The sequence below is a fragment of the Myripristis murdjan genome, chromosome 3, assembly GCF_902150065.1.
Source record: "Myripristis murdjan chromosome 3, fMyrMur1.1, whole genome shotgun sequence".
Taxonomy (NCBI): domain Eukaryota; kingdom Metazoa; phylum Chordata; class Actinopteri; order Holocentriformes; family Holocentridae; genus Myripristis; species Myripristis murdjan.
In genome coordinates this window covers 1,670,595-1,686,888 of record NC_043982.1, presented here as the reverse complement: position 1 = coordinate 1,686,888, position 16,294 = coordinate 1,670,595, and the positions used below count along the sequence as shown (strand labels likewise).

General features: G+C 41.6%; 1 protein-coding gene across 1 annotated transcript in view; it reads right to left on the bottom strand.

The window, feature by feature from the left end:
- LOC115356997 (ADAMTS-like protein 3) overlaps window positions 1-16,294 on the bottom strand; it is a 141,761-nt gene that overhangs the window by 19,332 nt on the left and 106,135 nt on the right. Inside the window, exons 6-7 of the mRNA XM_030048316.1 lie at window positions 15,587-15,823; window positions 4,154-4,280 (exon numbers count right to left, since the gene is read on the bottom strand). Of these exons, the coding sequence (XP_029904176.1) occupies window positions 4,154-4,280; window positions 15,587-15,823 (364 nt within the window). The remainder of the gene's footprint in view (window positions 1-4,153; window positions 4,281-15,586; window positions 15,824-16,294) is intronic.

Genomic DNA, 16,294 nt, shown 5'->3' with positions numbered 1-16,294 from the left:
TGTAGCCAATTCATATTCCAAATGTAATGACTGATAAATAGCAAAGTCATGAATAATGAATGAGGATGAACAAAGGTGATGCTCTGTTTGTGAGTGTGTGTGTGTGTGTGTGTGTGTGTGTGTGTGGTAAATAAACTTGGTGCTCACGGACTTAGGTACAACTGAATTCTCCTCTTTTGGGAGGGTAAAGCACAGCAGAAAGTACAGAGGAAGAGAGTGCGAGACTGAAAAAGAGAATTTAACCTCAAAAGTAAATAAGACAGAGTCCAACAGCAAAAGGTGTCTCTGCTCAGTGGTGCCAGGCAACCACAAAGAGCTCTGACTGAATTCATGATAACCAGAGTACATGAAGTTCCCCAGTGTGTCTGAAGGCCTGGTCTCTTTAATAAAGGAGTGCCCATCACAAGGATCACAGGTCAGGCCACATTCAGACTGCACAGTGCCAAACCAGATTCAACCGGGTACTTACAGAACTCAAAGAAGAACGAACATTTTCACATACATTAGGAATCAAATGTCTGCATATGTGGCAAAATTAAGATAAAAACACATGGCTACAGAAGCTGTTTTTGTTTTAATGCATTCTAAGAAGCCTTTTGTAGCACCATAGCGTGATACTTTATTGAGCCACTTAATAAAATTCTCTCATTCCCCTCCACAAAAGTCAAAGGTCACAGTCAGCTCTGCTGGAGCTGGTAGGGATTTGATGTCCTAATCAAGGACACTCAGAGAAGATGCCTGCCAACACTGGTGCTTGAACTTGAGTCATCTGGCTGAGGGACAGTCTCATTACCCACCAGGCGACCCTGCCACCTGTTTTCACCTTGACTCCTCCTTTTTCCTGTACCTTCATTACCTCGGGGGAAAAAAACATCTCATTTGTAATGGATTTTCATTTTGGGCTGCTAGGCAATGGTTCAGTTGTGTCGCACTCAATATGTAACTGTAAGACCCTTCATGAACACAGCGTCTGGACAGGGCCTGCAGCCAGTTACAACTGTGATCCATTGAAAGCCTGAAACCGTCAGCCTTCAGCCCAATGAGCCTTCCGACTCTTCCAGAGCTGTGCAGAGCTGAACAGCCTGGCTATCTGATTATTGTTGAGTGGCCCTTACTCTGCCAGCTCCTCTAAAGGACCTGGCGGAAAGCAGCATGTCATCACAGCCCTCAGTGACTTATTGGAGAGCTACTCTTTTTTTTATTGAAGCCAGAGCAGTGTGCTTGGATTAAGTTACCCCTAGATCTGCTCAAACAGACTCCTTAACGGTCCAGGCACGGTGCTGTGAAAACGCCTACATCTGCCTGTTGCAACAAAAGTTCCAGTATTTCTTCATTGTCTCACTCCTGAGGACTTTGCTCCGACTTTTGAGGAGGGTAAGAGGATTCTTGGACTAGGAGACATGACTAAAGTACAACTGGCAGTCGTAGACAAGCCCGATGCTAAGGACCAGAGCTCTCCAAAAACAATATAAAGACTCTTTCCACTGCATAGGGCCCGAGTCCATCCCCATTACCGGAGCGCTACAAAGACATCCTTGTACAGGCCATTAGGGGACACTGGCTGTGGTGCCGGGAAATGTGGTAACACGCTAGATTAGGCTTGGGATTGTTAAGACAATAATAGTTAAGATCTTTTAATAGAATTGGTTCACATGTGTCAGAAAAGGGCAAACTGAGGTGTTACTGAGGTGTCTTCTTCGTAGGCACAAACATAGAATTCTTAGTATTTCAATTTCAAAATCGGATATTTTTTTCCAACTTAATTACCGTATTCATCCGAATATAAGACAATTTTTTTTTTCAGTGAAAATGCCCTGAAAAAAACGCCCTCATCTTATATTGGGGGTCTAAGCAAATACACATGTATTGTACTTGCATATGTAAACCAGTAGGTAGGGTCGCCTGATGCCGCGATTACCGTCGAATGGCTGCATTGCACAGTCAATAATCAACCATGTTTTCTGTGTCAGTGTCCGTTGTGCTGCTGCAGCTGCATATGAACAAAACTTGATTTAGGGATTTAGGGAAAGGTATATATGGCAGTCTGCGTGCGCCGCTCACCTGTCAGATCCGGCAGACCTGACCGGGTGGGCGCGGCACTGGCCGGTGCTGTGGCCGGCCCACCTGATGCCGGCCAGTGGCTTTTTTATTCAAGCAAGATTTTGTCCATATAAAAAGTATTTTTCCAAAAAAGGGTCATGAAAAAGAGGGGTCGTCTTAAAATCAGGGTCGTCTTTTATGCGGGTCAATACGGTACTTTTAATTGAGTTTGAGTATTTTGGTCAATGTTAATGTTTGCCATCTAGCTCCTACTAGCTCTGCCATAATCAATGAATTTTCCCAGCAACAAAATATCATGAGATGGCAGGAGTCTAAAATGGTAAAAACGTAGAATTATATGCACATAAGGGCAATACAATATTTTTACCATACTTTTCCAGACTATGTTGTGCAATATCAAAACTTATCAGCACTCTACCTCACTACCTCTATCAGTTTAGAAAATGTCTTTCCTATAGTTTTGGAAGTAAAGACAGTTTAGTTTTATTCCACTGATATCATATGCCTCCGGCTGGTATAGCAGTCCAACAAAACAGCAATGACCCACTCATGCGTATTGCTGTTTGCTATGTGAGAGATTCTCCAAATACTTCCCCACATATTCAAACCGAGAGAAATATTTACATGGTTACTGGCTGTGATTTCTAATACCCGTGTTTGTCAGGGGATCCAGCCATGTTCATTTCCACTCCCCGAGGCATGCCAAAGCAAGTTAATTTGAAGAATTTGATACAATACCTCATCTGGAGAGCCTGTAAATGGGGTATGCAAATATATTTGGTGCCAATATCTACTTCATTAACCTTTTAAAACTAAGGAAAATGTTGAGCAAGCCATGTTGAAACAGGAATGTGCAAACAAACTTCAACCCCAGTGGAAATTGGATTTTCACATTTCAAATATTGATAACTGGTAAGATATTCTATCAATGTCTCTCAATCAGACATATATGCCTCTATGCATAATTGATTTACATGCATGAAGAGTTTTGCTCCAAGCATGTGCTATTGCATGTTGAAAACCAGGGATTGCTATTGAAGAATTTAGATTATCATTAAAAAATTACCTTACACACAAAATATAACATTATAATCATCTGTATTTATTGGCTTGTTGGTTTATTTGGTAGTTTCAAATTGAATTCACAGCGCAATTAAGCTGTTCATATTCAAGATATATGACTACAGCAACCGCTAAATATTGATCTCCTTGTCAATGCTTTGCCATCTCAAATCTCTTATGACAGAAAGCCAATGCTGAACCAGAGCTTTCTCATGCTAAAGGTAACATGGAAATGAAATTGATTCCCAAAGCACACATTTTCTGTTGAGGTTCTGCTATTATGCATAGCATTTCATGTCTTTAATCAACTCCAAGCGAAGCCTGGAGCTTCTCACATAAAGGACTAGTAATGGCCAAAAATGCAGTTATGAATTTAATCTCTGAGTGTTAAATTTTATGAAAACCTACAAGAAAAAAAAAAATCATTGATGCGGAAATGGTGCAGCTCCATCTGCTAGTGGGTGGGTCGCTGTAGCCAGATGGCATGTTAATAGTCCAGCCTTGATAAATAAATGCCTGAGGCGACATCACAGGGGGCAGGCCAAACCTGAGACAGCATCTGAAGGCCTGTGGCCAACCCAGCAAGGGCTGACATGTAGCCAAGACAGGTGACAGCAGAGAGACATCCAGCTTTGTTACTTACCCCCCATTGAGCATGAACGGGAGAGGATCTGGGCAGTAGTACAGTACATGCTTTCTCTCCAGTTATGAAACTCTTTGTCTGCAGCCAGCGGATAGAGATTAGGTCTGAGCTGAGGGTGTATTTACTAAAAAGGCTTGGGAAGCTCATGGGATGAACTATTTGCGGAGGGCCGGAAGATGACGGGCTTAGAAAGATTTGGGGCGGGGAAGGACTGTCGGGGGCGCCTGGATCGGTACATATTTCAGTATTAAAGCCCACGGCGTGCTAAATGGTGGAGCTTAGCTCAGAGTGCATGGAACTTAGAAATGAGACCTGAGTGAGTGAAGATATTTAGGTGACAGAAATAGGAAGTCGTTGTTGTGGTGGGGCTGGTGGTCGTGTACCTACGTTCTTCTGGTGAAAGGTGCGGCAGGGCCTGTCCTCGAACCAGCTGGCAAGTGGAGCCGTCGCCACTGCAGACGCCACAGTTATCCTCCCTGGCACCGCTGCCCAGCTGGCGATCACAGCCCACCTCCTGCACACACAGTGCAAATACACACTCAGAGAGAGATACAGGGCTGGTCAAAGGGATGAACAGACACAAAGACAAAAAGGGGGTTAAAGGGACGCTTAACCCGTAATGCACTGTGTTTGCAATCACGTTCAAGTACCTAGTGGTGCCTTCAATCCCTGACAAAAAAAGTTTTACTCACAAGCCTTCATGTTAAACTTGTATTCCAAAAACAGGAAAAATGCATCCGTAATGTTACGATTTTACCACAGCAAAACACTATCAAAAGCTCCTTTTAAAAAGCTCACACTTCATGCTGTTTAATCCAAGTCTCTGGTATCCAGTCCTATGCTTTGTATTTCTCAAACATACATTTTTTTTTTCACTCAAAAAATTGCATTTAAGGTTAAGCATCCCTTTCAACTGCACACATGATCAAGGTCGGGCTGGGTTACATGTTGCATTAATACTACAAGGTGGTGCAGAAGATCAGCATGACTTCACAGACTTCTACCCACAGTCTAAAGACATATTTGAAAAGGATTAAGCAGGTAGATGAAACAAGTAGGTTATCACAATTAACCACATCTAATCAGTTTCACTTTAACTTGCTTCCTTGGGGGATTCTTGTGTAGAACTCTGCACACAGTCTACATCAACACAAATACATACTAGGCTATGACCCTGTTGTTGCTGGGCATGTAGTCTTTCAAAACCCCCACAAGATGCCATTGTTATAAATATAGTGGTGCAATGAAGTAAGACTTACTGGGTTTCAAACAGCCCGCAGAAACCAGTGATGATGTTACACATAATTAAGAAATAACACATACATGCAGTGATGAAGCGGAAAATAAAGAGGTGGATATTTTCACATATGAAGTATATAGTCTGTTTTAGTCCATTGGTGCAGTGTGGGCAGGTGTGAGAACAACAATTACACTAGTGTGAGACTTCATGTGAAGGGTGGGGTTTAACCCTTTATAGGGCACTCATTGAAATACTTTGAAATTCAAAAAAAAAAAAAAAAAAAAAAAAGGATGTAGAGCGATCTTTGCTGATTGGCTGGGTGAAGACCAAATGATTATTGAACTAACTGAGACAGGGGATGGGCCTCATATGTAAAATTTCTGAAATTACCAAAAATAGTCACTTGCCCTATAAAGGGTTAAGCCACTTCCAAGCGGTTCTATGGCAGTAAGAACACAATTCAACCCTGATTCAACCCAACTGCAGGAATGGAGCCAAAAACATTAGATTTAATTATTAAAGGTCATTGTAGGGATCCCTCTGCTCACTTTTCCTGGTCATACCAATGCCTGATTACAGCACGTCTTTCCAGGAAAGTACATCAACACGTTGTTGAAAGCTCAGAGTATTAACAAGCGTTCATACTAAACCCAGATCCTCTAACTGTGTTTGGAACGCCACAGCAGCATTACTGCCAGCATCTCCGAATGCTCCATGTTCTCTGTGCTCAGTTCCATGAACATTATGCACACTTGCAAAAGGTTTGTTTACATTTTGTGCCAGTATACATCCTTCCCACACACCCCTCCGAAAATTGTTCTCTATTTTCTGGTCCGCTTAAATTTGTGCAGGTTGAAACAATATCTGACGAAAAAGAACAGCTCAGTAGTATCATTTGCAGTCTGATTCAAACCAGACGAACGCACAAATAAGTGCGAAAGAGCCCTTGGACTTCAGTCATCATTGTAGAGGTTTAGGTTTGTCTACAGAGAAAATTCTACTCTCTAGGCAAACTCTATTCTGTAAATAAAAGGTGGGACAAATGAGTTTAGATACGCACACACACACACACACACACACACACACACACACAAACACAGCCTTTATGTGGATATGCTAGGCTTTGTCGTCTGACTTACTGTGACAGGCAGGTAAAACAAAGTGACGCCTAAACATGCACACGCAGAACACACAAACACACACCTCTCCTCCCCTGTACTCTCAGGAATTGTATTTATTTTCCCTTCTCCTTGTATACAGCTGGATTTCATGCTGCTATGTAGTGTATTATTAATCCATATACATGCACTGGAGGGGGGACTGGCCTCATTCTGTCATTGACAAGTCCCAGCTACAGTATCCCCCAATCCCTCCACCTCTCTCTTTCATACTCCCCATACCCCTGCTGCCTCCATCACCAGGCGATGCCATCTCATACCTTAACCTGACTTGACCAGTGCCTTTTCTATATGCCAGGGCCTGCAGCACCTGTTTTTCCATCAGACATCCAACACAGGTCTCCAATGACTGCTGTGACGTACCTGTGTTGGGCTATGCTTTTTCAGTGAACTGGCCAAATTAAGCAACTGAGCCAGTGTCACCAGCATTGGGCCAGAGTTGCTCCACTCATGTCCCTTTACAGGGTGTGATTCTCAAACATCTTTCAAACTGTGTCCGGCCAAAGTTGCGCAAGCTGAAGTTGGCCTGTGTCATAGAATTGAACTGATCATGCCAAATGGAGATATATATACACACACACACACACACACACACACACATATATATATATATATAAATATATATATATATATATAGCCGGACCCCTACCAAAAGCAGGTCCATTTGACAGCAAGCCAGTTTACGCTTGCCAAGTACAGGCCAAAGTCAGCACATAAACTGCCTCCTGACAATGAGTTGGAGCCAAGTGTCCTACACTCAGCAGGAATCAGTATGCGACCTGGGTTAATACCAGTGACTCTGTGATTACTTGGCTAGGTGCTGAGATTTCTCACTTTCAAAACTCATTTTGCAAATTGTAGCCTGATTTGAATCAAGAGCTCCCCACCCACTTGAGTTTCAGTACACTTCAACCTCTGTCAATGTTACTGCAATAGCAACTGGTCATTTTATAAATGATCAAAAAAAGATACATCTGCTGTGAACTAAATCAATCGACTGAACTGTCTGAAGTTACATACTTTAAATAATTTCAAGTGAGAGAAACATGGACAAGGTGTTTCACATGACTGCACACTTAAGTTCACTTATACTTAGAATTAAAAAAAAAAAAAAGTAACCTCAGGCAAATTAGTCTATGAGTTATTATGTGTGACAAAATTAATTATTGATATATTTAAAATCAGCATTTTGTTTTAAGTTAAGAGAAACTGCAGCTATGCACAGGAATCTACCCATTTTGATTTAAAGGTTGTGGATTACTTTATGCCTCTTTAAAAGATTAATGTATCCCAGAGTTTCCCCTACCACTGAAAATGTGAGGTGGATCACCATGCCTTAAGGAGCTGCTAACCCTGAAGGAATTTCATCAGTCTGGCTTTCAGAGGAGAGATTTAGTGTCCTACGATGGTGTTATTATGTTTCACAAGCTTTTCCACCATGAAAAGAATAAGATTCTCGGGGACACATTAAATACTTGAAATTGGGAGGATTTTGCATCATGAAAATGGTGAAAAATCTGAATTTTGACTGTCAGCACAAATTACTGTTTGCATAAGGTCCTTTGAAAACAGTATAACAACTTCAGAGCTTTAAAACAAATGGACAAGACGTGAACATCACAGGTAAATATACATGTGATGTATATGCTTGTGTAAATATAAATGCTTTTGTTTTGCTTTTTTAAAGACACTGAATATTGGCACAAATTCCTGTCATTTCAATGTTAAAAAAAATCAGTACTGAAAAAAAAAAAAAAAGATCAGTACTGGCCTTCAAAAACCTATATCAGACAGACACCACTTTTTAATGATCACAGAGTGTACACAGGTAGTATAAATCCACACCTTTTATATGCTCCTTTTCTGTCAGTTAAGCAAAGGGTTGCATGGACCTTTATTGGTCCTCTATTGGTAGAAGAAGTTGGTAGTGCCACATCACTCCTCACACGCTCTGTTCAAGCAATCTGATTGGTCAAGAGCCTGTGTTATTTATTGTAACATCACAGGAGCTGCATGACTGTCTGCATGTAACAACTGACAACAGCTAACTAAAACAATATTTTCTGTGCTGCCAACAATAAATATGTTTCCAAATTAGAGTGTGAATCACGCTGCAAATTTTTGTTCAAACCCAACCTGAGCACGAGAGCATAGCAACCGAAACCGACCTGAAAATAACAAGCATTCCTTTTTTGGCGTTTTATTACCTGAAATAGGTAGTAAAACTAGGCAGGTAGTAAAACAAAATCCAAACTGTTTGGATCATGAGTCTGAAGAAGAAAACAAAAGCAATACAAATACTGATACTGATACTGTTCATAAAGTTAAGCTCGTCCTTACATGGCGTCACAGAAAATGAGCTGAACAAAGTGGAGAAGAAATGAGAAGCTACATTGTAACAAATGTAATGTTGAATGTTACAGATTGAGTCATATTGCTAAAGAAGTTTTAATTTGGGGAACTACTTTTTGTAGTTATTTCAACATTTTATTCAAAATAAAAATAGTAATGTCACTACAAAATCGTAACTGTTATATAAAAGTAATAGAACACTCGAGTCTTATGTCTTTGTAAATAACATCACAGCTGTGATTTGGTGTCATGCACAAGCTGAAGGCCTCTCATGGTCGATTGCTTCAGTACACTACAGTCCAACAGAGGCACTCAGCAGAGGCCCACGGCTCTCAGAGATGAAACCCAAGCACATACCTCATCCACACATGAAAGGGACAGTCAGCAGTGCTTTTGCCTACTGTGGGCTGGCAGCAGTCGGCAGTTATAACTGGAGTCAATAAGAGCTCTCACAAGAGGAGCTAGGTGCTACTCATGTCTGTATCGCCACATGAAAACAGTGCAGGGGTGCAATGAAGAGAGCAATATAAATACAATCTGTCATCTTCTCAAGCATGAAGGTCATGAAGCCGTTATGTAGCTCAACGACTCTCTTTTTTGCCTATGAATGTGTGCAGGATTTTATTCAGCTTTCAGTTCTTCACACATCGACAAACAAATTAGCACTCTCGCTGGCAGAATCCAATAAAATCAAAGTGAATGAGGAAGGGTTGGTGGGGGGGCGAAGCCTTGGAAGGGCATTAAGTAGAAGCTGACAGTAAAAGAAAAAAGGAACTGATGCTGTGTTCCACTCAAAGTCGGAAGTGGTAGGTTGTAACTGCAACCTGTTTGATTCTGGTGTTTTTGCTCCTGAGGGGAAATGGACGGTTGCAAGATTTTCTTTGCGTTTTTAAATTACTCCTCCTCATGCAACAGTTAATGTTATGTGAATTATATTGGCAATAGCAAAGATATTTAAGTACAATTTCACATTTCAAGTTTATATATTTACCCATTTGCCACACAGGTGTTTAGATAAACATTCTTAGGCCCTTTGCTCCTCTAGGGTGCATAGGCCAGGTTTAGATAAACATAAGATCAACAAATGCTGAAAATCACACTTCATTGCATTTTGAGGACTATAAAAAAATGGTGCTTTTTGTGTTACACTGTTTGCCACCATGCCATGATGGACACTAAATGCATTTCAGAAAACACAGTGACTAAATTTCCAGTTAAAAGCAGGGATTTTCAAAGCTAACATGTGGAGCTCACCTGCTAAAAATGTACACTTTGTAAGATTAGTAGAGTAAGTCAGTGACGCCATCACTATCTGAAGCACCATATTAGATAGAAGAAGTGCTTTGCTAGCTCTCGCCTCTCCTGATAGAATGTTAGATTGATAAAACTATCCCAGACATGCCGAGTTAGTGTTACTCCTGTTTGTTGAGGCTAGCGGAGGATAACAGGTGCAGTTGGGCCAGCAGGAATAAAAACTGAGGTGGTGTTCTGATTGGATCTCTGCACTCTTACATATAGAAATCACCTGATAGACCAAAGGACTTCAGATTCTCACAGTTCATGACATTTTCTACACCTAAAGAGGAAAATAAAAACATTTTTTGACTTCCTGACATGTCTGGAATACTGTATCAACATAACCAGCATCTACTGCTTACACTTGCTTAGTTTAACTGTACTCATGGAAGAATATAAACAGAACTGAGCTCTCTGGCATTATTGCAGCACTATTTCCAGAGCTGGCAAACAAATGAATAAAAGGAGACGCCTAAAGCCACCAGTACTTATGGAGTATCTGCATCTGTTCAACTGTCAGCCATGTTTACTCATACAGTAGTGGGCCGTCTAAACAGAGAGCAAACAGTGAAGTCAAACACTCTACAGTCTCTCTTTCAGGATAAAGAAAGTAAGGCTTCACACTCTGTGGGAAAATGAACCACTGTGGCAAACTGTATTGAGTGTAGCAGACAGACATTGATACTCTACATGCAATGGAGTAGACTGTTAATTGGGGCCCATACTGGGCTTTTGTTAAAAGTATCATATGGTTTTCAACTCTGGTATATGGTGCAGTTTGATTGATTATATATGGAAAAAAATATATATGAAGAAATATTTTTTTAAAATCCTCACTCGCCCTATTGAGCGGTCTTGTGTCTCTGTCAAGCTGAGGTCCTCTACCAGAAACCTGGGAGCATGAGGGTTCTGTGCAGTATCTTAGCTGTTCTGAGGACTGTGCTCTTCTGGAGATCTCAGATGTTGTTCCTGGAATCTGCTGGAGCCGCTCTCCCAGTTTGGGGGTCAAAGCCCTGAGAACTCCACCAGCACCACTGTTACCTTCACACCACACATCTTCTCAAGCTTCTCTCTCAGCCCTTGGTATTTTTTTTTTTTTTTTTGTTCCTTCTTCCTGATGTTGCTGTCGCTCGGGATTGCTACATCTAGCACTACTGCCTTCTTCTGCTGTTTGTACTGTACCACAATGTCTGGGTTGATTAACCACCAGTTTATCCGTCTGGATCTGGAAGTCCCACAGGATCTTGGCTCTGTTGTTCTCAACCACCTTCAGTGGTGTCTTCCATTTTGATCCGAGGACCTCAAGCCCCAATGCTGTGCAGATGTTCCTGTACACTCTGCCAGCCACTCCATGTATGCTGTACCTGTCAACATCTTGCACCCTGCTGTGATGTGCTGTACTGTCTCAGGGGCATCTTTGCACAGCCCACATCTGGGGCCTGCCTGGTATGGATCTTGTACTTAGGGCCTTTTCTTGTGCTGCTATGATCAGTGTCTATGTGCTGCCCTCCAGTCCTGGCTTTTCCAGCCACTGCTATATTTTCTAGATATCAACCACTGCTGCTGTTTGTCAATGATACATGCCATGCACGGGCTTGTCCTTCCATGATAGTGCCTCTTCCTCTGCGCCCTCCTCCTCATTGGGCTTCTGCTGCCTGAAGTATTCATTTAGCAAGTTATCACTGGAGGCCATCTTCCTGATATATTCCTGGATCTTGGTTGTTTCATCCTGGATGGTGCATTTGACACTCAGCAGTCCTCAGCCTCCCTCCTTCTGCTTAGTGTACAGCCTCAAGGTGCTGGACTTAGGGTGAAATCCTCCATGCATTGTGAGCTGCTTCCTTGTCTTGATATCAGTGGTCTCTATCTCCTCCTGTGGCAAGGATATTATACCAGCGAAGTATCTGATCACAGGCACGGTGTAGGTATTGATGGCTCAGATCTTGTTATGTCCATTCAGCTGACTTTTAAGGACTTGCCTTACTCTATGGAGGTGTTTCGGTTGTGGCTGACCTCCTTGTGGTCTCCTCATGGTTTCCATTTGCCTGCAGGATTCCAAGGTATTTGTAGCTGTCCTGCACGTCTGCTATGTTGCCTTCTCGTAGTTCAACCCCTTCAACTGCAACCATCTTGCCCCTCTTCGATACCATCCTACCGCACTTATCCAGTCCGAATGGCATTCTGGAGATATGGGTCAGTGAGTCAATGTCTCACTCACTTCTGGAATATGGCTTGGTGTCATCCATGTAGAGGAACTGCCTGATGGTTGATACACTGGAACTCCAAAGCAAGTTCTTCATGATGATCTGGCTGAGGCAGTTTAAGCCTATATAGAACAGCAGGGAGGACAGGGGATCGGTATATGCCACACTTGATTCTAACTTGTGCAATTGGCTTGGAGTTGGCCTCTAGAGTTGTCCTCCACATTACCATCACGTTCTTGATGAAGGCTCTTAAGGTCCTGTTGATCCAGGCAGTGCACAGGTTGGTGTTCTTGGCCTTGCAGTCCCGAGTGACTGGTCTGTCGACCAATAGCTGGTGTTAAGCTCCTCTCGTGTTAATGCCAATTCCCCTTTAGGCCCCACTCATGTCTTGAGCCAGGTGCCTACTCATCTTAGCCGCTATGATGCCTGACAGGAGCTTCCATGTTATAGAGAGGCAGGTTATAGGTAGGTACTTGTATGGAATTATTCCCTTTTTCAGGCCCTTCATTATCAAGACTGTCCATCCTTGGGTCAGCCACTCTGGGTGGGTCCCATCCATTAGCAGCTGGTTCATTTGTGCTGCTAGGCTTCCATAGAGTGCAGTGAGCTTCTCTAGTCAGTAGGTGTGGATCATGTCAGGGCCTGGTGCTGTCCAGCTCTTCATTCTTGACACTATTTCTTGGACATCTGGTACTGTCTGAAAATGGGGTGACAATGTATAAAACTGGCTGTAATTCCTAAAATCTTAATGCCATATTCTTGTTCAACCCCTTAAATTAAAACTCAAAGTCTGCATTTCAGTCAAGCATTGATTACTCACTGTCAAATCCATTGTAGTGGTGTACAAGGGAAAAATTATGAATATTGTGTCACTGTCCAAATACTTATGGACCTACTGTATGTATAGTACTATTGGTTGTTTATGACATGTTTCCGAGTTGATTCTGATTGACCTTTTAATTAGATTCCACACCAACAGGCATGAATGTGTTTTATAATTTGTCGAATCATAATACTTCCATTTCTTCATCTTTGTCTTCTTCATCTCTTATCTCCTTCTTATCGTCTTGGTTTTCAGTGGAGAGTTTTACTGTCCCATGATAGTTTAAATGCAGGGGCTTTTGCATTCACATGCATGCTACCACACATATACGCACACACAAATACACTCTCAAGTATATCACATAAACAACTCAGCTGCATTAAGGGGTAATTTTGTTAATGGTGTGTGACGGGGATCTGGCACTGACCACAGCAGCACACAGAGAAAGATCTGAAACGCTGCACAGCAACACTGATACTAAGACAGCAAATGTAAACACCAGAGATTTTCCCTTGCATCTATGGCGGAAGACTCCATTATATCCCCATTACACCCTCCACCCCCACCCTCTACCTCCTACACCCGCCCCAGCCCTCCAAATTCTTCATATTGTTTGTGCCTTTTCTTTTTACTCAACTTACAGACAGTGTTGCACAGAGCCAACAGGGTGAGAGATGAGCGCTGAAAAACACCCTCTCGGCTGGTGAAAATGTCTGTGCTATTGTAGTATTATCAAAGTGTGATACTTAAGGATGACAGCTCTAGATGGGGAGCAGTGTAAGCCTCTTAGGACTCCTGTATTAAGATATCAGCAGCGGTGTAATTTCACGTGTCATGGAGTAAATGTGTCTGCCTTTTCCACTGAAGTAGCTGCATTGTGAGCTGGTGGTTGTGGATGTGGATATGGCCAGGGGATTTGCATAAGGAGCACGTTTTGTAAATGTGGCTGATTAATGAACACTACCCTGTCCTCTTGGCTACTGTTGAGGAAGCAGAGAAGGGTGGATGCCTTTCACTCTCTCATTCCTTCTCATTTTACTTCTATACTCTTCTTAACTTGTCTCTCCTCCCAGTGCTTTCCCTTCTTTCTCTTTCTTTACTCTTGTTCTCTCACCATGTCTCATTACTTTCCTGATTCCCTAAATATATATATTTTTTCCCAACATAGCACACAGCATATTTACTAGAGCTGAGCTTATTTTCCTGGTATTTTTACAATGAATGAAATCATAAATATGATATTCACATACCAATTTTAATAAAAATTTCGTTCAATTTCTTTGAACAACAGCTTAAAACCTCCAAGAAATGTTGTAATCACTGCCTCTGCTGTCAAGAATCCTCCAATATGGATGTATGACCATTCGTTGACATATTCAAAAATGGCCAAGTATGTTTCTGTATTTTGTGTCTTGAGCCTGTAAATATGGACAATTAAATAAATATGGACAAAAGAATATAAATATGGACGACAACAACAACATCCTGCCCAAAAATGATCAGTCCTTGCTTTCCGCTTCAACCGAGCTGATGTAAATGCACTTAAGTTACATTTTAACTTTGGCAACATTTCAAAAGTTCACTTAAAATCCACTTGACAGTTGGATGGAAATGCACAGTAGCTCATCACCGGAGTGTTTTCTAGCATGTCACCTGTGGGCCAAACAGTGTATATAAATAATTGTTTTAGAAATGAGTCTGTCAGCATGATACATGTGCTCCTCCTCCTGTCATCCAGTAAAAAACAGTCTGTAATCAAGCATCCTGCCTCTGGGAAGGGAACAGATCCGACAGTAAATCCTGCTCTGCGGGTCCCAAAGACAACATCATCTATACTAAATATAGGCTCTTTGACATGATTATGACACTGCAGGGACCAGAGAAAAGTTTCCATGTTGCAGCTCATCCTTACATGATGGCCCATTCCCACATGTGGTTCCACATTATTGGCAGCAGCCACAAAACAGTTATGCGGATACTCTGAGTAGAGCTGCTATGTCAGAACAGATGACACACAGAACACATGGTTGTACTGGGTGGAAATGCTGGGTATTGATCCAGAGTAAACATGATAACAGTGTGGGGCAAAGACAAAAACAGCCTGATAATTTGAGTTACTATAATGCATATTTGCATATGAATATTTATCTATATTTCTTCATAATTGTATCTGCAATCCTGCAACGCATATTTACACATTTCTGTGTACTTTGCTGTCCTGTATTGAGAATTGAAGAGGATGCTCACTTGTCCATCTGCCTCCAACTGTAATCTGCACATGAGGACATTCCATATTTATTTCAATATTCTATTTACGCATTGTATTATTTTTTTGTGTTTGGTAGGTTTGATTACTTGTCATACTATGTTCATTACTCCCCAGTCTTATCCTTCAGTATTGCTTCATGTTTATAATAAAGTTTCAAATCTGGTCTAATCTCATCTGATTTAAAAAGATGTGGTGCTCACATTATTGCAGTCAAATCACTCGGCACTCCAGGTACTATACAGTTTAATATAAGTTAAGATTGTAACTGGAGATATTTTTTACTTGAATCTGTGAGCCAAGACTTTATGCTGATATTCAATATCATATTTTCCTTCTGCCAAAAAAAAAAGCCAATATCCAGTTTTTGATAAAAGCACAATATTGTCAAAACATACACTATCAGCTAACATATCTGCACTGGCACCAAGATTATCTGTTTTTATGAATCCATTTCATACCTGACACACTCCACTGATGCACATGTCCAAGGCATCTGCCCGGCATCGTGTCCCATCCAGCACCTTGGGGGCCAGTTCCACAATAAGGCTCCTCCCTTTGGCCTGGCATCGCAGGGCACAGGGGGCTGAGGGGTCATAGGGTGCAGGCACCCACTCGTAGGCCACACCCTGGTACTTGATATCATTGTGGGCTGAACACTGCTGGGCCCGGAAATCTCCAGACTCGGCTGGACAGTCCTGTGGTGAAGAAAAAGGAGAGGAGTGAATGAGGGGAAGATGAGCAGAATAAAAGGGAGAGTGAGTGTTCTATTCAAAGCCGGGAGTCAGAAATTCCAACATAGTGGATTGTAATTACAACCTCTGTGTGTTCCAGTTGTCCAGCTCTGAAGAAAAAAAAACAAAAAAAAAAACAGGGAACAAACAATCATACCAGTGAGGTTTTCTTAACCCAATATGGAAAACTCATCTTCATGCAACAGCTAATGTTTTAGCAGTATTTGGCAATGCTAGCAAGCCATTTGGCAACTGAAAGTGCAACTTTACATTTCAATGTATACAGGGGTGAAAATCACATTTCATAACTTCGTCATAACTTTTTAACACTTAAATACACACTATTTTACATTTATAAATAGCACCGCTTGCATTTTGCTTTCATTGAATATTACTATATTATTCAAAATTATTCATTAGTGTTAACAATGTTTT